Genomic DNA, 26,854 nt, shown 5'->3' on the forward strand with positions numbered 1-26,854 from the left:
TTTGAGGGTTAAATTGTTAAAAATTTCAAACACAATAAAAAAATGTCGCCTCCATCTGGACTGGAGCGTAGTTGCACTGAAATTGCACAGAAACCGATGTCTAGTCATCTCAGTGGTTTTTCTTTCAATGTGTTCAAGTAATTGTATTATGGTAGGCTTTTTAACTGTATTTTTTAGCTTAATAACATTATATCACATATGTAATTTCCTTATGTAGAGATACACCATGAAGACATTGCAATGGATGCTTAAATTCATGTTTATGTAATTGCTGATACAGACAGTGTTTGCGAGTAACGGAATACATGTACCGGCGTTACGTATTTAAAATGCAAAATATGAGTAACTGTATTCCGTTACAGTAACCTTTTAAAAGGGTGGTATTCAGAATACAGTTACTTTTTTAAAAAAAAAAATGGATTACACGGTGGTCTTTTCCTGTTTCACATGTTAGGCTATGACATCTCTATTTTTGGTAATTCCACGCCAGGGAAACCCAAACAAAACACGCATTAAGAGGCTCTAATGTCTGCATCTCAATCTCGCGGCCCATGTCACCCCTACTTGCGGCCGCATAATCACGTGAATAAATATTTTTAAAAAGTTATTCACAAAAATGATTTAATATGAAGGCAATAGGCAGAGTGTTACAGGCATAGCCCTAAATAATGTAGCCTGATGGGCAGTGTAGTGCGTGCTGCAGGGAGAATGGACTGCCATACCCGTGCGTGTGTGAGCGCGAGGAAGGGAGAGAAAAACTGAAGTGGAAAGTCAGAGTTGTCACCGAGCAGAATCGGGAGATGGAAGCATGTAAATGTAATAATAACCACTGCAGCCAAAAAGAGTGCCTGACGAGCCCAGTTGTAAGTAAGCTGTTAAGACTCGACTGTACACTGTGTTCTGTTTTCCTTCGAAGCAACCTTTCAACGCCTCTCTCTGTCTCGCTAGCAAAGTTGACCCAGACAAGTTAAGGGTAGCTAGTTTTCGGCTACAAGCCCGCCAGAAGTCTCTTTACGACGGCTCGGAGCCGCAAACCTGTTTTATATACACGTGAATAGTTTTCAGAGATCGCTGCAAAAAGTGCAGCCTTACCTAATGTCCACCCTGTTACTCATTTTATATTAAGATTTAAAAATCTAGTTGGTATTGGTATGGTGAGTAACCTTCAGTAATAGTAATAAATCACACAGCAATAGTACATTCATGTAGTTGTAAAAAGCATGATAATATATTAAGTAATCCAAAGTATTCAGAATACATTATACCCTTTGGCTCTGGTCCTGACAACCAGTAGCGGTTTTTAATACGGGCGGTTGCCCGGGGCGGCATCGTTACATACAGCATACATACCGCTACATACAGTCCAGTATATAGAGAGACGAGACGACGAGACTCCAGTTACAGCAGTGCAAGTAAACAAACAATAAATATAAGAAGAGTAAAAAAGTAAATATACACTTTACAACTAGGGATAAAGGGACCAATAACAATTTAAAATTTATAGTTTGATGATTTAAAGTCTCACACACAACCTGTCGAAAGGGCAGGCGGCCGGCTGCTTCCAGAGCACATTTCATTCATAATGTTGTCAGTCCAAGCCCATTATGTATTCATGATTTGAATCCTGGGTTGTGCGAAATCCCAGACATAAACCCTAGACAAAGTGAATCTGTGAACTAAGGTGTAGGTCTATTAGGTTATGTTGTGGTGATGCTCGGGTTGGGGAATGGGTGTTCGTACTGGAGTGCAAAATTAAAACCAAGATGGACAAGAAAAGTTCAAAGCCATCAAGTCCTCAGCTTAGAAAAAATAGAAAAGAAGAGGAGGAGAAACAAGCAAAAGATACAGGTAAGCAGATGTGTCATTGGATAATGGCAGGACATGTAGCCTGAAACTATCAGAATCAGAATACTTTATTAACCCCTAAGGAAATGATGTGGGTTACAGTTGCTCCAAGAAGAAATGGTAAAAAAAAAAAAAGCAACAGTAACAGACTAAACTCCAAACATACATCTGTCATGACTTTAAAAAATAAAAACTGGATGTACAAGTTTTCATTTTTTTATATCACCAATAATATTTGGCTCAGTGCTAAGTGCCTTAGCAAGATGCACCTCAACCAAACACTTTTGGTAGCCATCAACAAGCTTCTAGTACAATTATTGTTGGATATTTGACCAGTCTTCTTGGCAGAATTGGAGTTCATTTAAACTGGTTGGTTTCCTGGCACAGATCCATTTTCAACAGTGTTGAGAACTTTGGGAAGGCCATTCAAGGAGCTTTAGAATAGAATAGATTTTTATTGTCACTGCTACAAGAACAATGACACACAGTTTGGCATCTTTCCATTGTGTGAAATACACAATAACGTAACATTTACACAAGAAAGATATGTATAAGTTATACATACAAATGCATACATACGGATACACCCACCCATACATACATACATACACACACGCGCACACACACACACACACACACACATATATATATTATATATATAACATCCATGAGTCTTGTCAGTGCAGTTAACCTTCAATCAGGTTGGAGGTAGGGCATGTTTGACAGCCTGTGGGTAGAAGCTTCTGTTGAGTCTATTTTTTGCCTTTATGTTTATTGCCTGCTTTATCCATTCCTGCACCAGTTTCGATGTGTGTTTGGGATCAGTGTCCAGTTGAAACACCCAACTGTGTCCAAGTTTGAACTGTGTAGCTATTGATCTGAGTGAAATTGAAGAATTTGGAGGTTTTCCTCTTTCTTCATTATTATCAACTGTTCCCAATTGAACAGTCTTGACTATTAGAAGAACTAAATTATATACGGTAAGGGCCACAATTCTGATTAAAAAAAAAATCCTCATATTGTATTGCAAATTAAGAAAAATCTGACAATTTCAAAGATTTGGAAACATTTAAAAACTCACTCTTCACTGGCGTTCAACAGATTCTAGACTGCAATGAAGTGCTCTCCTGGATAACCGCAGGAAATTATTTGGAAATTCACAAAATAATTACTTCTCATAGGAAACGGTAAGTACAAACCCCACAAACAATTTTTCATTCATTAAATTTGAATTTAATTGCATAATTGCTGTATATCAGGTAAAAATAACAAGGTGGGGTTTACTAGGAGTGTTCTTAAAGTCTGACTTTCATCTTTTAACACACTGTCACCAAATACAAGGAGCATTCAATAAACACAAATTACAAAGTTTATTTAGTTCACTGCTTTCATTTTATTTCTCATTGATACATATTTTGATATTGAGAAAAAATGTTCACTTGCATTAAATACTATTATTGTTTCATGATACAGACAAAGATAAGTCTTAGTATAGTGTTTATGAAAATACTGTACATGGCACTGGCCCATGTGGTAAGAAAGCATTCAAATATCTCTGCATAAGAACAGTGACATTACCCATGAGCATTTAGCCAAAGAAGTTATCTGAAACAATCTGTGCTCCTTGATATGGCTTTGGCAGTTCATCTTCTGTAAAACATAAAGTCTTTGGGTGTGCTTTATTCAGTTGTAACTCTTCTAGAAAATGCATGGCAGAGTGCCTCTTCAGTAGTTTTTTTTTTCAATACCTATTGCTTTGCTTTACTAATTGTGGCCCTTTTAAGTCAGGAGTGTACCTCCACCCTACATATTCCACATGTACAAGGACTGATCCCCCAAGCTCAGTTACTGTGTATACTGTTTAAGACATCACCTGTGGTGTACACACAATGGTTGGCAATACTGCAGTGTAGGTGCAATGTGTGCAGGGCTTTTTACTAACTTGATTTCCATGGAGTCCAGAAAACATGAGTATGGTGGCGGGGTGCGGTTTGTGGCGCAGCGGCAGGGGAGGGGTGGGGCAGAGGGTTCCGGGGCAGTGCCAGGGGAGCCTGACTGGCACTGTTGCCAGTCATCAGCTAATCGTGACCTCCCTTATTTACATAGTAGGACGTTGGGACCGGCAGTGTGAAGCAGAGAGAGAAATCAGAGGGACGCAGACGGAGGAAAGGGCACTGTAAAGTGTGACCACTAAATCACTAATTGTGAGAATAAACAGGGTTTGCACAGTTGAAACTGAGAGACTGGAGTTGTGTGGTGTGTTTCCCGTGACCACTGTGTTACAGTTTGTTCAACTTGCATTGAGTGTTTGTGTCTATTGTTTGTGTAATTGTGATTAGCAGAAGTTTCCACTTGCTGGTAAGAAAAGATGTGAAGACAGGTCTGTCTGTCCAAAGGATTGTACAACCGGCTTTGTTCAAGTCAAATGGAACCTTGATGTTACCGCAGGCTCAAGAGGAAGTGTTAACGATGCACCCACAAGGCTGTGAAGAATGTATCCTAAAGACACCACAGGCTACACCAGCCCAGCCAGTTTCAGAGGACTCAGGTGATGTGAGCTTTGTGTCGCTGGGTTGTGTTTTCAGTCAGCTATCTGCACAGTGGCACATCCGTGGCCTTAGGGGCCTTCTATTTGACCTGCATCCCTTTACCCGCCTCTGTATCGTCCTGCAAAGAGTTTAGGTTGAGTGACCCTCATCATTGTGGTCATCAGGTCTGTATCTTAGCAACATTTATCATCTCCTTTCACAGAGGCTGAGGCTTTAGGCCTGGCCTCTGAGTTTCCAGCCACAGCGTTGCCGAAGGCTCTTGGTCAAACAGGGTGGTGTGTTCGTATGACTACATAGTAGTTCAAGCAAAGTTGAAACAGAGAGTTCAATGTGAGACAGGTGGATTCCCTCATCTGCACAGCCCCTGACATTCTCCAGTTTCTACAAGTCCCTGTTAGCTTTGAGGGGACTGATTGCAGCCATGAAAACAACCTTTGCTGGTCGTCATAAACTAGCACCTGTATTGCCTGGTTGCCAAAAGTGCTCGTAGTGTTATGCTGTGCTGTCCTGCCATGGGATTTGGAGGTAATGGTTTTGTGTGCATGCTGGTTGTGGTGTCAGCTGTGAGAACGTCAGACCTTTCAGCACACAGGTAGTGTTGCAGCTGGCTGCCAGATTATGCAGGCGGTGCTTTACACAAAACCTCCATTTCACTTTAAGGCCTTGTTTTCAAGATGTATCTTTTTCAGACTTGTGCTCAGAGATCAGTAGGTGAACTACTCGTTGGTAATAGACCAGACTGCCTGGGAAAACCTGTCACTGGATTGTGGAGGTGACCTACTATTCATTTAAATGGGCAGTCCAGGACCTGCAGAATGCATGTCTTCCCTTTAGGAGTTCTCCCACCTCATGTGCTTTATTGCAGGATGTGTTTCTCACAGAAATTTTTTACAGGAGCCTTTTGGACGAACTTGTCCACTTTTACCAGATTTGACTGCTAAAAGTGACTTAATTGAAAAACACATGCTAGATTCTGTAGCACATGGCTCACATATGGTTGAGAATGATGTTGTTTTTTCACTGTAGCCAAGTGGCTTTCCTTACATTTGCAAGTAGGCGTAGTGCTTGGGAGAGGCAGCTAACCTTTGGTAGCATCTTGGATCAAAACCATGAGCATATGCTTATGTGTAGAAGAACTCTACAATCACACTAGTACTCAGCTGCCATTTTGTGCTACATTTGCTTCGTTTCCTAACTGTGTTTGTTACAGAGTCCTCATATACATGGAAAATGGGTGGAGAGAGAGCCTTGATACATAAGAGAACAGTTAGTTACTTTGTAACCTAGGTTCTCTGACTCTGTAGCCAATCAGTGATGTCTCTTAAAGAGTATCCCCATGGAGATCAGACCCCTTACATGTAAAATATGTGGGACTGGGAGACCCTGTAAGTCTCTCTACTTAGAGAGAATTGAGGAAATTGGATCAGCCCTCCATCTTCTCTAAGTACCACCTGGAAGAAAAAAAATAATGTTGTAGCAATATAATATGGTTTTCAAGATCGACTATACCTTTTACCTGTTCTCAGTCAAGTTCATGCAAATCCTCATATGTCCAGGTCACTCCAGCAGCAAAATGTCAGTCTGTTAGCTTTCACACATCTGCTGACATGCATTGCAAAGCAATTACAGATCACATGTCACCCAAATGTCAGAATTTCAAACAGATTACTGTATATATAACATACAGTATATATGTCGATTTCTCTCATCCTTATCTTCAAAATTCAAGACTTACATTCTCTTGTATCATTCAAAAGCCTGTCGACCCATGCACTTCCAACAGCTTGCAGGTAAAAAGCACCACAGTTTCTCCTTTTGCTACCCCTTTCCTTTTCCTACCCTCCTACCCTCTATATCCACGCCAAGGAATATCCTTGTGTATTCATAGACGACATAGGACACGCTCACAGCGGGGATGACTTTGAGCATGTTGGGAGAAATTCCTCGATAAAGTCCAGTGATGCCCTCCTGGCTCAAAATGGTTTGAAGCAATGTCAGCATGGAGACTTTAGGGGCTCCCTTCACTGAAGCTGTTGGGAAAGTAAAGAGATGAGCCACATCAAGATCATTTTAACACAAGGGGCACAATATGGTCTTCATCTGATGGAGCTGAACATGTCAATCCTACATATTTCTGAACTTGTTATAAACACTAAGCAAACTCTGTTGAAAGAAAACTGAGCTAAAGACTCTGGAAAAAAGTTAAGAAATATACCTTGGACTAAGATGTTCTTTGTTTCCTTTTTTTGGTCTACTGTTTAAAAGCCCTCTGGTGGCTCGACATCTTGCTAACAGGCAGTTTATGATTCTGTTTTAAATTTATGTTTTACATTTATGCCATAAGTACACTGTAACCTGATTTGTATCTCCCTGGAAATCTAATGACATAGATGCATAGATGCAACCTGCGACTATTGTGATTGGCCTTTTCAGTACTGTTAATTTTTCCTGTGGATTTCCAAACAAATGGAAATAATTTGTTTCCCTATGACCAGAACAAATAGAAGGGACACAGGACACAGGAAAAAGGACCCAACACTTTATTTCTTTCTATTATGGCCGGGGCAACATATAACTAACTAACCCATAAAAACCCCCACGAAAGCATGAATTCTGCTAAAGAATTCGGCCACTTACGTAGGTTGCATCGTAGGCTTTACATAGATTTACAGCAGAAGGCTAAATTAGCCGTAAGACAGTTATTCGACTAAAGTGCACAACCCCTCAGAACCGTAATTGTCAATAACCAAAGCATATGACAATATTTCTTCGAGACGGCATCAGCTTATATTGTAGTACTTGTCCATTTCAGCTGTATTAGCACAATAAAAACAGTTGCCCTCATTACTTTATGCGATTATGTGCAGTTGATGCTTTGAATGATGCTTTACCATATGTATCGCCTGGAGAGTCACATCAAATCTTATAAATATAAAATTCATATATGAAGGAATTTCTTTGCACACCAGCATGTGTTGAAATTCCTCTCACTTGTCACTTATTTGTAACTGTGAGTACAAGCACGCGTATCCTCACCTTGCGCTTGCATTCGGGTACGGATCAGCGCCAAAGGGTAACTTGCCAGTTGTCCACAAGTGCTGGACACGGCACCACATCCAACCAGCACCGTGACCCCTGGGTCCACTAAACCTCTGTTCCTGTTCAGCCAAGAAAACTTCAGAGTCTGTTGAATAAAAGACATGAAAAGAAGGTCAAGACTAAGGAAAACACAGCGGGAGCTGTAGGTTTTCATGTCTCTCTGACCTCGTAGACAGCCAGATCGATGCCAGCGTAAGGGATAATACCCAGCAAGTTAGGTATATAGCCCTTGTAGAAGGCTGCGACGCCTTCTCTCTGTAGGATCTGTTTGGCACAGTCTGCTATTCCTGAGTATTGACCTGTTTTTCTCAGTGTGAGACGGGTCTTTAACACCTGAGGGGAAGAAGAGAGAAGGAAAAGAAACAGAAGCAGACAAAAGGAGAGAACTTGTTCATTTTCATTAAGTCTATAAAATGTGTTTTCTCAATAATATAAAAATATTCTTTATGTCTGTTACCTCCATTGGATAGATGGCTGTCTGAGCTGTTGCTCCAGCCAAAGAACCGGCAACGAATCTCTCATGTACTTTTAAAGTCCTAGATTCATTACTGCCACGCATCATTTTCTTGATCTGTGCAGAAATACATAATTTTTAAGTTAATAATGTGAAATGGTTGTACAATCAGAGAAGAAAGACAAATTATTTTGGCAATTATTGTTAATGTATCGTTAAAAAGTAAACTGAACAATAAGAATAACATGACTGTCAGCTTTTACATCTGTTCCATGCAAGCTTTGCTTTTAAGATGTCACCAAGCACAAAATGTCCAAGAAATTCAAGCCTTGAGTTGTGAAATTTAAAAAAAAGATGACTGGTAGCTATCAGCAGCTTTCCTCAATATTGGATGCTAGAACAACTAAAACACTTGTAGAAAATCTACCTGGTAAAAAAGCAAAAAACAAAAACTGAAGGCCTGGTAATGGAAACAGCAAGGAAAGAGAGTAATAGAATCGAGAAATAGCACAAAGTGAGCCTCAGATTGGGTCAGTGGTGAGCACTCCAGGATTTGGAGGGTTTGTGGTTCTCAGAATTTCTAGTAGATCAGTAGGTAACGGAAGCTGAATGCCTGTTAGTCTAATACTGGAGTCCCATTGTTTTAGATCAGGTGCAACATTTACAGACCAGTAAAGCCACTGCATAACACCCCGTAAAAACACTTCCTTTCTTTTGAGGCAAAGAAAAAAAATCTTTGCCTTCATAAACAAAAGCAATAATTTTAAATTTAAAATGCAAGAGAATTTCACAAAATCAAATGTTTATTTATTCATATAATTAATGATTAAGGACAGTATAAACAGTATATTTACATCGCAGTTATGAAACAAAATTAGACGTAAAGTTTACACGCAAAACTGGTGCACGAGCGAGGGGAAAGCGTTTATTGTGTATAATAATACACAATGAGGAAGTCAACATTTTGGGTGACATCCTTAATGAGGAAACAACACTGTCATGTTTTAGAATTTAATGAGCATTTTCAGGAAAGCACCTCTCATTAGTTAAATCTTTTTTTTTTATTTGTACCACAGAAGGTTAAAAACATTGTGACTTTCTGCAGTCTTGTTGCCATGCAACCAGAATACAGTGAAGGAAATAATAGCCTGAGAAGTCCTGCATCTGTTTCTCACTTCCGCGATATCTCGACCAAACTAGCTGCTGCTGGTTTGGATTCATATTCGATACAGAGAGAATAAATAAGAGAATATGTTTATTTTTCACAATGATCTAAATAGATCATTTAGAACGATTTAAATATTTGGACAAAGGAAAATAATAATAATAAGAGAATGATGAATCACGGTAAAGCCTTGAAAGAGTTAGGAGTGTAAGGTGAAAAATTGAATGTGTGTTCATAGTTTTCTCCACCTGTTCGTAAGCGGCAAACTTGATAGCAGTCTCCGGGGCAATTTTTAGGACATTGATTCCATTTCCCCTCCACAGAGACCAGATTCCTCCCTCTTTCACCATCGTCTGAAAATTGCTTAGCACATTCCCTTTAAAATCAGAGGAGCCGTGTACCTGGCAGAGTAAAGCAAGAAAGTCAATATTAAAGCATCAGAGCTCAAAAAAGACTTTTTATACATAAACAGTAACACATGGATGAATTCAGAGTGATCAGAGAGATAAGGCAGTAAGTGCACCAGTCTGACCTGTCGGAAGACTTTGAGCCTGTCTAAAGGGGCCGTTCCAGTCCGGGATACAGATCCGGCTATGGCTCCAGCCATCAGCTGCCGCCAGACAAACCCAGACTTCTTTTCCTCTTCTGAAAATTCATCTGGGACTGTCAGCTGCTCACCGATGTCCACCATCTACTGAAGCCATGCAGGTCAGAAGATGTATAAAAAAAAAAGTAACAAGGAGTGGGGAATAAAAAAATATTTTGAATTCTTAACAGTGGTGTCAAACACACTGCATACTGTATGATAAATTTTGTTTCCGACTTTACCAATGAGCGTTTCCAATGGCACGCCACTTCCTCCATGTTAGTGATAGGGTTAAACAGGAAGTGGTCCCGCCACTCATTCCAGTTAATGGTCATTGTACCATCCTTATCTATACTGTGGAAACACATATAAATAAATATTAAAAAATAGATAAAAAGGTCATAAAATTCATATAAAGAAAAACACCAGAGACTGTACAACAAAGATGGACACAGCCACAGTGACATCACCCTCTGGTTAGAATGTCTGCAGGGTTCAGACACCTTACGTCTGAAACCACAGTAAGTTCATGTAAATCGATAAAAGTTCATCTTATTATTAACTACTACTACTACTATTAGTAGTTCAGCGGCTGCACTTCCTCTATGTCCTGAGGAAGAATAACCTGGACCAGAACCTGCTGCTGGCATTCTACCGCTCCTCAGTGAAGAGTGTGCTCTAGTACTGCCTGGGCGTTTGGTATGCAGGGGTCACAGCTGAGAACAGGAAGGCTGCGCAGAGGGTAATTAACACTGCCCAAAAAATCATTGGCTGCCCTCTGCCACCCCTTGAGGCCATCGCCAGCTCCTCCTGTCTCAGGAAAACCAGGCCCATCACAGGTGACCCCTTGCACCCAACCCACCCCCTGTTTGACCTGCTGCCCTCTGGCCAGCGCCTCAGGTCAATCAGGTCTCACACCTCCAGACTCACAAGCAGCTTCCTCCCCTGGGCAATTCAGACTGTCAACAAACACTATACACCCTGCCCACCAATCCTGCCTCCCTAGTCTGAGCCATGGTCGGAGTAACCTTCATCACTATGGACTCTTTTCAGACCAAGTCTTTTCTTTGCACTACTACTGAGCACTTTGCAACTATTTTGTTGTCCAATGTTTCAATCGTTCTCTTATTTTTGTATATTTTTCTCTTGTTTTCTATTTATTCCTGCTGTCTACTATTTATATTTTATCCCAGCAGGACAGTTGGTGTAGAGCACCTACAATTTTGTTGTAAATGTACAATTACAATAAAGGGCTATTCTAATCCATTCTAAAGACTCAGTTTCATTAGTGTGGAGATCTCTTCATATTCACGTTTTCAACTCTCTGAATGTTCTTCAGATCATGTTTTCAATATCCCCTTAAAATAATCCACTGATTCAATCAGTTTAGTTTTTTTAAAATATGAGGCTAAAATCAAGGTTTTATGGATAAAAGACAGCTTTTGTAAATACTACAAATCTCCCTCCTCTCCATCACTGGGCCAGAGTGAGGATTGACTCCAGCAAAAATTGACATTATATCTTCCACAAAACTAAATCTCTAGGTTAGAGAGTAACTAACAAACCTGTAACAATGGGTCACTGTGACTGAGGTGATTGAACAGCTTCTAAAGATTCTCCCCAGTTTGGTTATAGAGCATAGTCAGTGGCTTAATATTGAAAGTGTCACGCTGCTCAACCTATTAGAAATGGTGGCAGGTAGTATTTTTGATGATAGACAGGGATCGTAGGAATTATTAATGCAATATGGATTACTGATTGATAACATACCTTAACAAAATCCTGTTGGCATCCTCCAAGCTAATATTCACACCAATGTTGCGAAGACAGACCTGAATCTCTGTTGCATCTATGCGACCTGCAGATATCCACAAGTCACAGGGGTTGAGTGAGAGACGAGTGAGATAATTACAAAAACTATCATGTTGTGATCTGATACAGACCATCGTTGTTATTGTCCAGGCTGCGAAACATGTCTTTAAGCTGCTTTTCATGGCTACGAAGATACTGAGTGAACTCTTCTAAGTCCAGGACTCCATCACGGTTGGTGTCTCCGGCCTCCACGATCTGACAGCAAGGACGTGATGTAAAACAACATTTGGTCAAGAACAAAAAACAGGTCTTTAAACAAGTGTAATTACACAGTGCTGCTTGGTCCTTAAAAGTATACTTTTACTTTTACTTGAAAGTATCCGGACCAAAAATGGACTTTAGCCTGTCTACACATTACTACAAAGACAGTGTGTTTGTAGTTCTCCACAACAGCATAAGGTTGCTTCAGCTTATCAGAGCACACAGAGCTGAGGTGACCTTGACAGCAAAGAAATATCTCCTCACAAAAGTCCAGCAGCCTCTGGGCTTTACATAAACTTTGCAATCTGTTGGGAAAATATGGCTGATAGGTGTTGTGCAGTCAAGGAAATATGTGTTAAATGAAATGCTTTTCTCCCAAGAAGGATCGGTTCATCTGTTTTAAAAAGTCAAAAAGGCTGTTTTATAAACTAAAACTATTAATTGAACTTTACACATCCAGCTAATAGTTAATTTAAGCTGTGAACAGAATTATTTTTAAGGTATTCACCATACTCGAAGATTTAATGGGCCACTTCAATGTTTATTTCTATTAGTGTAGCTTGCATGATTCACAGTTTACATTTTTTTTTCCATTAGAAGCACATGTAAAGGGTCCAAAAGACGTACACTGAGAATCCCAGCTGCACAAAAACAGCCAAGCAATGACGCGATCAAGACCATTCGGATTTTCCAATATTTCCAGTGTTTGTTAACTTCACTGTCTACTAATATCTCTCGAAACTGTGTCCAAAATTTAGTTTAATAAACAGTTTCTAATGAATGAACTGCAGATAAACAACGCACCGATTTTCCCTTAAATCTGTTAGTGGATATTACCTCCTTAGTGATGCCGGCAACTTTTTCATCTTTAGCCTGTGGCGATGACACCATGTGGATTGTAATCAATCAACGGTTTCATGTAAATGTAAAGGAGTTTTTATCTGAATTTTAATTGATTATAAACAATCATTTATCTGCTGAGTATTTACGTTTGTCAGAACTGACACAGTTTCATATCTTATCAAGTTAAAAAATGATAGACAAATTTGTTGTTTGCAATCTAGAAGTTTTGAAATTTTAGAAAACATAAAAAGAAAAAAGAATGTTTGGACTTTTTCACATACTGTATGACATTTATCTGTGTGCAGCTCCTCAGTCTATAACAAGCCATTTCATTCTGATTGGCTGCCCCTCATGAAGAGAAAACAATAGTCTCTTATGTGTTCACTGTAAGAGCTGTATGACTTACAGTGAACACATTTATGTATGCTGACTTTACCATGACGTTATCATTTGAAATTTTGGCCATGTGTGTTATGAATGTCCACAAAAGGTTTGGATGACTAGTATGCCACTCTGCAACCCTTACTCTCCTTACAGTTACAGCTACACCCCATTTTTCCAAAACTTTGGTGTCCATCTCTGTTTTATGTAGTGGCTCAAATAACAATAAGAATCCCTGTCTAGTTACCTAAAAAGTAACTCTGTCGCAGAAATATTCTTGGAAAAACAGGGGCCAAAACACACTGAAAGTAGAGAGTGAATTACACAGAAGCAGTGATAAATGTTACAGGAGAAAAAGAAACTGGACAATTATCCATGTGTAGAGAGATCAAGCATATGACAGAGCAAAAGGTTACTAATCTCAGCTTACAAAGTCCTGCTCCTTTGACCAAAATAGCATCCCGCTGCCCTTTACATGTGTGCAAAGACAGACACTCACACATTAAATCTTACCCTAACATAAGCCTCAAACTCTGAAATAAACCATATTATGCTTGCAGCCCTCTTAATTCACAAAGAGGAGCAAGGCTCAGCTTACAGTTTTCACACAGTCCAGGCGAGAGAAGAAGCAGAACTAGAAGAACTGATGAGTTCTCTTGGTGACCCAGACACTTTTTACCAAAACAAACACTCAAAGAGAGAAGAGAGACACCGTGTGTGCTTTCTCAATACAAATCCATGCTGTTTATGTTCTCTGCTGCTGCTGCTGCTGCTGCATAAATAGTAAGGATGCAGATAAGATGGAACTAGAAGGTAAAGGGAGAAGGGCAGAGATTTTGCCTTTCCTGGTTGTTTAATGTAAAGAGAAGAGGAAAGATGAACGGGTGCTATTCTTAATGAATAGAAAGTGTGCAGGAAGGTGAAATTTAGACACAGTTTCTCCTTCCCACAAAAACCCATGCATAAGCAGGTTAAACCACTGAGTTAAACAATGACCTTCCAACAGTAGAGCAACAAGTAATGGCAAAAAAGCACTGAAAAGCTGAATTACTGAGGTTTTATCTGAAACCAGCATCTGGTTTAAAAATCTTTCTTTACAACTAAACTGACTTGATGTGACCTTTAATGTGAAGTGGCTGCTGGTACTACAGAGTGCCCTCTACTTATGTTTGCCATTTACAGAGACCAGCCCTCATGAGTCCTCTAATGCACCTTGACTTCAATATACAAAAATGGCAAATGGCAAAGCCCAAAAGTAGAAGCCTGCTGGAGGATTTTGGTGGATATATTCTCTCTCGAGTGTGATCTGTTGTAGAGACAGTAGGCCACCTGGGGACCAAAGTTATCATCTAAAACTAAAATTAGATGTGGAAAAACCAAAGAAATAACAAAAGCATAATTGCAGGCTTACAAAACTATCTAAAATAAAAGAAATACAAAGCTGAAATGTCTTCACTTTCATTCTTATCTACTTGTTTAAAATCTTCGCTATAACCACCCTGAATAAATGTATTGCACGCTCAGTCATAAAGGTAAGGAAAGTTGAGTTCCCAGAACGTTGATCCTGTTTACCTGGACATTGCATTTCTCAACGTCCGGGTAAACAGAATCAACTTTCTGGGAACTCAACTTTCCTTTTTCCAGGATTCAGCTGGGTGGAAATGTGTAATGAGACTGGGAAGACAATAGGACTCTCCCACTGTGCTAGGAACCATTTTGAGCTTAAATTATGCTTCAGCGGGAAATCTGCTTCATAATTTATGATGTAACTGGAAACTCCTTTTAACCCTACGGTGTAACATTCCACGTAATCTGATGTGCACCTCCCAAGAAATGTAGCTACATTTAGGGTCAACGCAGCTCGCAAAGACTGAATGACGTGGAAGGTTGAAGTGTAGAGTCGTTTATCAAAATGGCCCACTATTTGTGTGCATGTTAGGTAACAAGATTTTTAAAGAGCATAGAGCAGATAAGGAATGATTTATTGACTGTTTAATGGTAAAACTGTGTCAGATGGTAAATGGACTGGTTCTTATATAGTGCTTTTCTGTTTTATCTGAGCACTCAAAGCACTTTAGACAACTTGCACATTCACACAAGCACTTTTTTCTAAGCGCTTACTATCTAACATTCACAGAAATTCATACTCCCATGGATGCATCGAAGAGCAACATGGGGTTAACGTCTTGCTCAAGGATATTTGGCTTGCAGACTGGAGCAGACTGGGATCAAACCGCAAACCTTCCAGTTAGTAGGTGACCTGCTCTACCACCTGAGCTACAGCCACCCAGACGGCTAGCTCCTAAAGACCAAAACAGTCTGATCACTGACATTGGGAGGTGTCTAATGTGAACTGGCAAATATCTGTAGAAAATGAACCCATTTGTAATGCACAGTATCACTGTATGCTGCTGTATTACCTTCTCTACTGAGCCTTTGGAAAGCCCCTGGTCTGCCAGCCCTCTCCGCAGTTCAAGGATGTCAATGTGTCCATCTTTGTTGATGTCCAGCTGTTCAAAGAGTTCAGCCCAGCGCTGCTCCCGCTCCTCGTCTGGACTAGAGGATTCACTCTCCTGGCAGTGCACCCAGGGGAACCAAGTCCGCTGGGGTCCCATGACTGGTCACCAGTCAGAGTTAGCTGATAAGATACAGGGGCACCAGTTCAGTATCCACAGCCTGACACAGAACAGTATGTCTGTTTATCTGTGAATACCTCAAACTTTCATTTGTACAACAAACTATTCAGTTATCAAAATTAAGTTTTGTTAATGAGAGCATTGCAACCCATTAGGGTCAGTAAACTGAAGCTTATGGGCTGCAAAGAAAGAGACCAAAAACAATCGAGAAAATTATTAAAACTGACTGCAAACAGTTGTTATCTGGTTGGCGGGTTTTGCAGAGGCAGCAAATGTAATATTAAGCAGAAACAGGGGCACAGCGCAGGACCCTGGACCCCAATCATAACCAGTCTCTGTGGGCCCCCTTTCTTTCTTGATCTGTATCTTTCAGTGTAGCTAATAATTAACTGTTCATATTCTGCATTTGATTAAAAAAAAACAAAAAACAAAACTATGATATGTCCAATAGTCTGCCCACCTTAAAATCTCCCCATGTTTGGATCCTCATCTCATAACATACTGTAGCCTGTATAAGCCTCTTAACCTTCTTACAGCCTAACACTGTTTTCAGCCTGTTTAGTGCTAAGGTACATTAGAGGTCTACCCAGATCACTGAGACACACTAGAAGTTGTAACAATGTGAGTATCCTGATAATTGTGAAAGTTTAAATAAGTCTCCCAGCTTCCGCTAAGGAGCTCTTTTGGAAGAAAGCGAAAATACCTTGTGTGGGGCCAGTGACTGTAATAAAGGGGGGCCTCATGTCCTTGCAGTGATTGGTCTGTTGAATAGACGTGGTAGTGGTGGAGCTTCTGTGATTAGTCACACCAGAGGGCGTTTCCACATAGTGAGAAATAACTACAATTACAGTCCTTTGGTTGTGTAGGCTGAATAACAGAATAATGAAATCCATTCAATTTAATGATATATGTGATAAAATAATATATAACAGCCACTTTCTGTTGGTATTTATTTCACGTTTAAAGCAGAAGTTAAATATATCATATAAGGAAGTCTACTGTTTTTGCAGATATATATCGGGTGGTTTTGGAACATATGACAATCTTTGTGGGTGTACAAAGAGGTGCTGGTGTACAGCAAACAGCAAAAGCTGAATAAACGCACCCATAAAAGTGTCTACATAATTTTCTTTTTAAAATAAGAAGCAGTGTCACTGTGGTATTTTAAAAATGCTGTTTCATCAGCCTGAAAATCTCACTGTCTAATTGCTGAGAGTCACTGGTCCAGCATATCACGAAGACACTTGGCATTAGTGTGGCTAAGCTTTCAGTTGAAACTATTCTGGATAGAAATGATTGTTTGGAATAACTCTGAGTTGCCGTGATGTGACCTCAGTTTGTGTTACATTTTGCAGATCATTTGGAGAGGGGCCTGGGGCTGCTTCACTCACTCTGACTGTTTCTGAAATGAAAGGCCATGTGTTTCATACTGTTGGTTGTAAGTTGTACTGGGTCATTTTGGTAGATGTCACATCTGAAACTGGCTCACTGTCTTTAACAATTGCTAAACCATCCTAAGCCTGTTATCTGTGCTCTGCTAACCTTTGTTAACAGCTGACTCCCCTCACTTTGCCTTCCCTCCTTTGTTGATTCATGCCATTAGCTGTCACTTAGATACAATAAATTAGTGGTGTAAAAGCGAGGCCAAGGAGGTCAGCTTCATTTGTATAAGGTGAATGTAGCACCTCTACACCTCTAGTAGAGCCTCCACTATTTTTGAGAAATCAAAATTCAGTCACCAAGCTGATGCATTCAGGCAATTTAACTATGACTAATTTACTTACGGATGAAACACAGCAAAGGAAAAACAAACATTTCATTCCAAGCTAGAAAAGGCTCCTCCTGCCACCGAAGAGCTTTAACCCAAAACTAGATGCCCCTGAGCAGAGATAACATGAGGAGGAAGCTTCAGATGTAAACTCACTATTTTGCAGTTTTAAACCTCAAATTTATTTTTTTTTTTTTTTGTGTGTGTGTGTGTGTGTGCATTGTATCTGTTGATAACAGGCAGCCGTCACAGTTTTGTTTACAAAGCCTTGATGATAGGTAGAGATTACATCTGGCAGGGTTAAACTGGGTGTACTGTAGCTGTTACATAGTGTTCCTGTTATAAAACACCATTTGAAATGAATAGAGTTGAACGCTATTATTCATAGTGGATGTGTAGTCGATTCAGAGTGTGTATTGTAGTTGAGTTTGCAGCACAGGACGTAGTGTGAGTTGTGTAAGGCGCTGTTACTGTGCCCACCCTGTTAATCTGATAGGCTACGATTAGCCTATTTTGAAAAATGAATGCAAGCAGCAGGGCATGTGGGCATCGAGTGGAACGTTTACTAAATTTGTAACCTAATACTGATGTGTTCGAACACTCTCCAGTAACTGAGTTACTGGTTATTACCGGTAAACTGGGAATGCCATGAAATACCCCGGCTCACATGTTCATCCACATACACAACAGCATTTTATCCTTTAAATACATGACAACACCTTTCACTTGATCCTCACAGCGTTACGCACGCTGTTACGGTCTAATTATAACATCTACGAGACCATTTTGAGGCGCACTCACAGTGTGTTTATCTGCAGACCGACTCGCCGCCCATGCTCGGGCGGATGCGGAGGATCAGGACGCAGGAGAAACCGGCAGGTCCGCTCAATCCTAAAACAGCACTGGAAACCACACAAGCGGGCTCCCCTTGGCTTCAGCGGGTCTCCGTGTTCTGCGGCGCTTGGCGCTGCGTCTTGCAGATTTCTCAGACACTCTTGTTGAGGAAGCAGGAAGCGACCGAAACACGCAGTCGTCCTCCTGCTGCTGCTGCTGAAGCCTTCTGGTGGAGAAGTGTCCGATCCGTGTGTGTCCGCAGTGTACTCAGAGTGTGAAGCCGGCAATTTATTTTGCGTCAATAAAAAGAATTATTAATTGTTTACGACAAGGACTTCTCACATGACATCAGCTAGAGCCCCTGGGCCAGATTCTAAATAAATACTAAGATCATCAGTCCATGGTTCCCTAATGCTTATAACAGGCTAATACATTTAGGTCCATAAGTATTTGGACAGTGACAGTGTTCTTAGTTTTGCCTCTGTTCACCACCACAGTGGCCTTTCAAACAGCCATGCTGTAATTAAAGTACAAATTCCTTATATTTAAAGTTATGTTAATTTGTCCCTTTACTATTGAGCAATATGATTAAAAATGGCGGCACTTCCTAAACAGTTAATGCAGTACTTTTGTGAAATCCCTTGACTTAAAGCTGAAAGCCTGCACAGAATTGTATATCACTGAAAAACATTCTGCTAAATGAGCTTCTTTACCTTCAATGTACTTTGCGAACGGTTTTTAAAGGCTGGACACTTTCGTGCATGCTGGATTTTAACTATACTAGTTTGACTTTTTAAAAATACTTTGAGTATTCACGTGTATAACCACTCTCTGTTTATTTTAACACAGTATATTACCTAAAATTATTCAAGGTATTTCAACAATTCCGCTGTTGGGCACAAGGTGTCCCCTTCTTCGTTATTTTCAGTGTGTTTGGAGGTTTCAAGTTTCCAAATCACACGTGACTGGCTTCCACACTAGTTATGTCACAAAATTCCTGCTTCTTCCCTGCAGCTCTTGAAGATGAGCACGGAGATTTTATAACCTATCACAGCTGGCAAAAGCATAAGGTCGAAGGAAAAAAAGGAATCACTAACATGTAGAGAGGATATTCGTGCATGTTCAAGTCATTAATTTAAACAGTGAAGATAACCGAATGCACTGATATGTATTCATAAATGATATTTCTCTCCAGGTGAGACAGGAACATCAATGAACAAGAACACAGCTGGGGATCTTTCTGAGTATCTCAGATAATTTGGGATTTTCCTCACAGCGTCTAATGAAACACCAGTATTTAAAAATTAGTTGACTCATGTGTGCAAATGTTTAACCAACCAGTGTCATCTTTTCATTCAGGAGGAGCACGACATAATCTGCAGGCCTCCCATACGTCACATTATTCAAACAATGGAAGTTATGATTCAACAGAAGCATTTTTGTCTCTATGTGTCTCTGATTTGATTTTTACAAATTTACAGTAATATGGAGTCGATCAGAATTTGGCACAAAGTTTTAGCTCTCTTTTTAACATTATTTGCAGTGACATACAGATGAGCACTGTCTGCAGAGAGCCACATAAGAGGGTTATAAAACAGCCAACTAACAAATTAGAAATGGAGAAGAAAAGCTGAACCTTATTTAATGATTTTGCCAGATGTTCCTCTAATTTTGTCCACCAGCTTGTCCATCATCATCTCCGGCCTGCAGATCTCAGACATTCTCCAGCGATGAGTGGTTGTGCCTGTCCACCTGCTCCTCCCTCATCACTTTATTCTTCTGTGATATAACTCTGCAGCCCACTCTGTGTTTCGTTTATGACACACTTTTAAGATGACAGGTGTACCCTGACCACTCATGTACACTCACACATGTGATTTTCCTACTATTATATTATATATTGACTGTGTTTGTATCTCTTGTTGACAGGACTACATGGCCTTTGAGCACGTATACAGCCTCTCATTCAACGGTTTTAATCTCTATTCACTTCCCATCTCCACACCTGCTGTTCTAATCGAAGCAGATTGACAGATCAGATAGCACACGGGCGGACTGCTGTATATAAGAGCAGCACGCTTTAGTCCAGGAGACTGGCTCGGAATAATTCTTCAAATACAGCTCGGTTAATTTTCCCTTTGCAGATCATTTAATACTAGCAGCTTCAATGTGTAGGGGGCTCTCCTACCTGCCTTCCTCATGTCTGGAGAAGTACGTGTTTATTTTTGATATTATGTTTTACATTAATAAATGAAACCCTGAGTTTGTTTTACATCTTCTTTTGTCTGTGTTTCAGGGCAAAAGAGATGCGGGTGAAGCTAAGCCACCTGGCTGAGACCCACCACAAGAACAAGTAAGTTCACTGAAACCCGTATTTTGAATAAGGAGTAAATCAGAGGAGCTGAAGCTACATTTCTGACTCCCTGTGCCCCTTTTATCAGGACTCAGGACGGAAGAATTCTGCAAGACTTGGAAACGCTGCTGAACAGCAAAAGTAAGATTCACTTTATTTTGCTTCTGAAGTCAGTCACCACTTTAATATTCAAACATGAAAAACAGCTCAATGTTACTGGAGGGTGAGGAGATTTGACCTTTTTCTGGTTAATTCTAGCACATCTTTACTGAGAAAGGTTAATCAGTCGTTTGCACAGGCAGCAAAGTGCTTTTATTTTGTACATAAGAACGCACACTGATATTTCAGCTAAAAATCTGAAGACATTAGGCATTATTATCACTAACATATAGTGTTCTTCCTTTTTAAAAATGTGACATGGTAATGTTTATTCAGGGTGCATCCTAACTGAACTGCTTTTTACTTTTTACTGAGTTAATTCTTATAATTAATTAATTGTAAAGTAAAAGTACCTTTACTTTTATACATCTATATCTCCTGTATTCTTAATACTCTAGATAGATGGTGAAAACCATCATATTACTGTTGGCTAATTTATTTTTTAGTGTTGCTAATGCTAACTTACTATTTAAAACAGTATGTATCAAAGGAAAGGCAGTCAGCTGTGTTTGACAACTGCATATTTTGTACTATTTAAGCCTCAATAAGGAGAATTAAGGTGAAATAACTGTTACAGATTCAAATATTGGGGATGGATACAAGAGGAAAAACCACAATAACCACACTGGTCCGGCCGGGTTGAGTCAAACGATGATTTTAATGATCACACGCGTGGGAGATGGACACCGTACGCAGACAGCATCAGATCTCAAAATGGTGGAGCATTGATCAAACTCTTATAGCCTCTAGTGGCCCCCACCTAATCATAAAAGCCTAAACATTCACATGCTTTCTCTCACACGGCGCCTAAGCTATGACCTTGGCTCCCTGTTTATCTGCTCCTGCTGAGATGGGGCAGAAAACTCCAGCATGTTCCGTTCTCTTCTAATCAGACAAATAAGGCGATGACTTTCTGCGAACAGTATTTCTTATAACTCAGCAGTATAATGCATCATAAAACAATATCATTCATTCACAATAAATCAGCAGTCTAATGTAATGCAAATCAGTTTAACAAATGCAATAGTTATCACCTTCTTCTAATTCAGGAGAATAATGCAAACTAAAACTACATAATAATTCACAATCTTTAATTAAGGGTCTAACATGGCATAAAATAATATTATAATCTCACATAACTCAATGTTAATTCCAGTGGCACAGTTTATCATAGGAACTGTGTAAAAATGGCTTTTAGAACAGTATTTTTGAATTTTTGTAACCAAGTAAAAACATGAAAAGCTCAGATGTTTAGCTGAAATTTGTGTCAAACCTGAACCGTTCTTCTAGCTCTTCTTTTCTTCTTCCTCTCAGGTGGTTTGCAGGCCTTTCGGGCGTTCCTGCGCTCCGAGTTCAGTGAGGAGAACCTTCAGTTCTGGCTGGCTTGCGAGGATTACAGGGTTTCCCCTTCAAACCTGCAGAAGAACAAGGCCTGCAGCATCTACAGCCAGTTTATCAACCCTGACGCTCCACAGGAGGTTGGTAGAGAGGAGCACACATCACTAAACAGCAAATGATGAAGAACAAAACTTATTTAAATAACTTTTCCCTCGTTAGGTAAACCTGGATGCTGAGACCCGGGAGGCTCTGCTGAGTGTGATGGACTCTCCATGTCCCAACACATTCAACAAAGCACAGCAGAGGATCTACAGTCTGATGGCCAAGGACTCCTTCCCTCGTTTCCTGCGCTCACATCACTGCATGGAGGCCGTTAAGGCTTTTTAAACATGCTCAGATTAGTACTAGACCTGCTTTAGAAATAAGTGCTGGTGAATCTGTACTGCTTCACTTGTTGATTGTATTTTAGCAATTAATCTAACATATGTGATCATGTTAACCATAAGGTAGTGCTGTCCTTATATGCACAGTATACTATCAGTAAGCTTTAAGTCTGACGTTGTAACCTCATAATTATCAAACTTAAATGTAGATGTTGCACCTCTGCATGGCTACAAATTAAATCCAGCAAAAGGATTTAAATAAATACCTCATAACAGAGAACTCTTGTACCTTCTCTGCGGTCTTCCTCAGAATCCTTTGTCCATCCCTCCTCTGCACACGTCTAAACCATTTCAGCCTTGCCTGTCTAACTTTGTCTCCAATCACTACAACGCATGTGCTTACGTTAGAAAAGCACCAGTAAACTTGCAACCATGTCCGATCATGCAGCTATTGTCAGCATGGCTGGAGTCTAACTGAGCCGAGGCATTTAAAAATGATTTTGCTGCTTTTATTTAACCTGTTTATATTTTCACTGTGATTTGGAAAAGGGTGTGGGGACCTGCCAATCATATTTAGTTGTCAGCGTGAGCAGGGCAGATTCTGTTATCCTTGTAAAATTCTTATACTCCTTACAAAGCATGGACCAAGTACCATCAAAGGAAAGAAAACAAGTGACACCCAAAAAATTTTCATATTTAAAAATAAATAAATATATATATATATATATCGTTAGCTTCATAGCATAAGTGCCTAAGTCATTGACTTAGTCAAATGACTTAGGCAATTATGCTATGAAGCTAACGATATATACATACATACACACAACAGATTAGAGAGAGACAGTGAACTGATCATCTTTAGTTTTAAAAAGCAAGCTGACAAAACACTTTATCAACACAAAAGATTAAATAAATCAAGCCCATTTATACATTTTACAATACAATTTTTCTGTACAGTGATAACTACAGAATAATCTGACAGAGTACCAAAAATCTGTCTCCTTTGTCGATTTTATCTTTGCAGGAAAAGATAAAATCCTGTGACAGCCTGATGTAACCTGTCCAGTGAGTGTAATCGCTAAATGTTTTGGATTAACTTCTTAAAAACATGGAAGTCAGCTTGCAGTCAAAAAAACAAAACAAAGCAGGACATGTAACATTTGATATTAATTGCAACCCATTCAAACTTCATTTTAATCAATTTGTAATATAAAACCAGAAGACTCAGGTCTCGAGCGAGCTGGTTTTATTTGGAGCTGGTTCCAGGACGGGCTGCTCCAGGGTTTCCTTTAGCCTCGGGAGTTTTAATCACACTCAGCGGCTTGTGGAGGGAGGAGCTGGCCTTCTGGGTCACCTCCTGCTCAATCTTGTTCCTGATGGCAACCTCTAGACCCTTCAGCAGAGTTGGAGACAAGTTAAAGCGGGTCAAGCTCAGACCTGTACTCACTGTTAAATTCCTCTGATTTCCTGTCACTTGTCCTCCTCACCTTCTTCAGCTTCTGCTGCTGAACCACTTGAGCCTTCTTCGGTGCTATGATCCTCCCTTTGTAACAGAAAGTGTCACAAACATCAACTTTCCTTTTTCAGATACTCTGAAGGTTTGTCCATCAGATGGAGCTCAAGCGCTTTTTGGTATACCCTGCAAAAACTACAGTCTGTATATGAAAGATGGATGTAGCCACCATGACATCACAGCGGTTAATGAATTTAGTGAATTTTGAGCTGAATGTTTGTTATCACCATCTTTTGAAATCATTTGTGACATGTGTTCACTCACGTGTCATTCAAAAGGCCGGCAAGCTTACAGCATACTGTGTTTTATCTTCATTTGTGACTCTAATTGAGGTCATATTTTAAAATGTTCATTATGTATTAGTTAAGACTTTAATAAAGACACGTCAGAAAACAGCTTAAGCATTCCTCAGAAAGTTCACTTTAAGTTGCTCCTCATGGCTTACAGTTTTCCTTGATATCAAATTTAAGTCTGTAAGTTTACACTTCTCTCGCTCCCAAGTGCTGACATTTTGTCACATTTTCATAAAAAAAACAGGAAACTTGGGAGACTTTTTTTAAACAATATTAATTCTGATTGGATCACATCCAAACTTGTCCCGCCTTTCTGCACAAGTTCATCAGTTCTGAGTTTCTGTGACAACTAAATACTCCTTAAGACACACATATTTCCGAGTTATGCCTTCCTGCAGCCGTTTCTTTTATATATATGTATATAAATATATATGTGTGTGCGTGCGTATATCTATCGATCGATATCTATCTATCGATATCTATCTATCTAGATAGATATGTTAATGTGATGTGCACTACTCTCTTTTTTCACTGTTCTATAACACTTTAGCCACTGTTCTATATATCAGTACTTGCACTGTGTACTTTGCACCTGTGGCATTTTAACTATGCTGTTTATTTATTGTAGACTGTACTATTTCTATTCTTTATTCTGCTGCTGTAACAATCATTTCCCTTGTGGCATCAATACCGTATCCATCTGTCACTAGCTTGCTTACAAAGGCATGAAGCTAATTTGATGTTTCTGTTTTACTCTCGACCCCCTTATTTTTTTTATTTGTACTTATTTATTTTTTGTGTGCTTTTGAAAGGCTTTAGTGGGTTACTGGTTTCATTGCTGTTTAAATATCCGTGCTGGACAGACTGTCCACATGTTTGAGGTAAATAATCTGAAACGTGCTCAGCTGTTTACAGGCGGGGCACATGGTGGAGCTGCTGACCGACTAAAAATACTTCACACGTTATTGTTAATATTTTTAATCATCGGGCTTCATAAGGGAAAGAAATCAGAGCCATACCTCCTTTCTTCGGGCCTTTCTGTTTGCTCTGTTGTTGTTTTTTGGATCCTGGACGCTGAGCTTTAAACTTCTGCGAACCCTGAGCCATTTTTGCTTCCTCCGTTTTTTTCTTCTTTGCATAAAAAGGTGCTTTATAGCCTTCTTTTTGTCATTAGCGCCACCTGCTGGTTAATCAACTTACAGCTGTTTAGTACAGCCTTGGAAATGAAGTTCAGCGCTGCATTAGAATCACACGAACACTTTCATAAACTTAAGTCTAAACCTACTTTGTCCCTTTTAAACTTAATTTACTTGATATTCAAGTATCTTCTTGCAAATAAGATAAGTATAACTTTGTTTATCCCGAGGGAAATTCTTTTGTCATATGATATGCTCAAAGCAGCAGGAGAGACAGAGGAACAGATGAATAAGATATACAATAAGAATAGCAGTATACAGTATTATACAGTAAGATAGTGCAAAATATAGTATCAAATAACTCTAACAAAGTAACAATATAACTATATCCTGGAGAATAAATAACTTAACTATCAGTGCAGGCGATTCTAGAAGGTGACATAGTGTTGTGCAATTGAATAAAGGGAGTAGCAGCGTATGATGGGGAGATGAAACAAATATTCAATAAGGTACTGTTGGGTGATATTGCACGGTCTGAAAAGGAACAGAATAACATTGGTATTAGTCTTAGGAAAATCACCTACAGAGTGAGGAAGAGCTGTACAGTCTTATTGCCACCGGTACAAAGGATTTACTGTGGCGATCAGTTCTGCATTTCGGGGCGATGAGTCTTTTGCTGCATTTTGCAAATGACTGCACAGTCTGTGCTGTCCGGCTCGCAGTGACAAAGCTGTAGAGCAACTTAAACCTTGATTCAGGTGGATTTCTATGTAATAATGTGATATTTTCATTGTAACCTTTAACAACGCTTTAATTCAGCTTTTAGAAAATATGTGGCCATTTGTGCTTACCTTAATTTAAGCGATTCCATGACCAACCATTTCTTCTTTTTAAATCACTCCTTAGTGGTTTTGTGTCATTAGCATTGTTATCCTTTTTAAAGGTCCAGTACTTTAGGGACAGGTGGAACCAGTCTTATTTCACACCTCTGACATCTGCTATCGCTATTCCAAGTTCAAAAGAGTCCTTGAAGCCATAAACGGTAGTGGATGAATAAACCTAGCACAAAAACTAAGGATATTTGTGTTTTGTTGATGATTTCTTTGTTGAGGCAGAAGGGACCAACACAACCACAGTGACTGACTTGTGACAAATGCTGGTTGAACAGCGTGTGGCTCATCCACTTATTCCATTTCAAGGTTGTGGTGGAGATGGAGCTTATCCCAGGTGACACTGTGAGGGGAAAAAAAGGTAGCACATACTGGACAGGTTGCCAGGCCCTCACAGCTAACACAAAGAAAAGAGAGCCATAGTCTGTTCAGTCCACATCTACAGACTGTTTAGAATCACCAGTTAACTTAAACACTTGAAGGAAGCGTTTAAGTTAACTTGAGTTTGAACATAGACGTCTTGCTGTGAGGTGGAATTGTTAACTCCTGTCCCTCT

General features: G+C 39.7%; 3 protein-coding genes across 4 annotated transcripts; 1 reads left to right on the forward strand and 2 right to left on the reverse strand.

Moving 5' to 3' along the window:
• Positions 1-3,214: 3,214 nt before the first annotated feature.
• Positions 3,215-18,572, reverse strand: LOC146573073 (mitochondrial adenyl nucleotide antiporter SLC25A24-like). Of its 2 annotated transcripts, XM_085277627.1 has the most exons (12): positions 18,201-18,572; positions 15,416-15,633; positions 11,642-11,765; positions 11,469-11,556; positions 9,941-10,052; positions 9,645-9,803; positions 9,361-9,513; positions 7,951-8,064; positions 7,659-7,826; positions 7,431-7,578; positions 6,242-6,424; positions 3,215-5,845 (listed from the first exon to the last, which is right to left on the reverse strand). In XM_085277627.1, exons 2-12 carry the CDS (start codon positions 15,608-15,610, stop codon positions 5,835-5,837), a joined length of 1,455 nt encoding a protein of 484 aa, XP_085133753.1. In that variant the 5' UTR covers positions 15,611-15,633; positions 18,201-18,572; the 3' UTR covers positions 3,215-5,834. The 2 variants fall into 2 exon arrangements, with proteins under 2 accessions (XP_085133753.1, XP_085133752.1); XM_085277626.1 differs by having other exon boundaries at positions 3,215-6,424; positions 18,201-18,570.
• Positions 18,573-20,266: 1,694 nt separating this feature from the next.
• Positions 20,267-23,141, forward strand: LOC146573074 (regulator of G protein signaling 5). Its single transcript, XM_085277628.1, has 5 exons — positions 20,267-20,444; positions 20,530-20,586; positions 20,675-20,727; positions 22,060-22,223; positions 22,303-23,141. The coding sequence occupies exons 1-5, from the start codon at positions 20,401-20,403 to the stop codon at positions 22,468-22,470; spliced, it is 486 nt and encodes a 161-aa protein (XP_085133754.1). The 5' UTR covers positions 20,267-20,400; the 3' UTR covers positions 22,471-23,141.
• A 169-nt stretch (positions 23,142-23,310) lies between these two features.
• Positions 23,311-25,443, reverse strand: lg6h19orf53 (linkage group 6 C19orf53 homolog). The gene is made up of 3 exons (XM_085277629.1): positions 25,292-25,443; positions 23,954-24,009; positions 23,311-23,859 (listed from the first exon to the last, which is right to left on the reverse strand). The coding sequence occupies exons 1-3, from the start codon at positions 25,377-25,379 to the stop codon at positions 23,713-23,715; spliced, it is 291 nt and encodes a 96-aa protein (XP_085133755.1). The 5' UTR covers positions 25,380-25,443; the 3' UTR covers positions 23,311-23,712.
• Between the last annotated feature and the right edge of the window lie 1,411 nt (positions 25,444-26,854).

This window comes from Mchenga conophoros, linkage group LG6, assembly GCF_057382185.1.
Source record: "Mchenga conophoros isolate Kocher_MC1m ecotype Shallow Benthic linkage group LG6, M_conophoros_male_GT1.1, whole genome shotgun sequence".
Taxonomy (NCBI): domain Eukaryota; kingdom Metazoa; phylum Chordata; class Actinopteri; order Cichliformes; family Cichlidae; genus Mchenga; species Mchenga conophoros.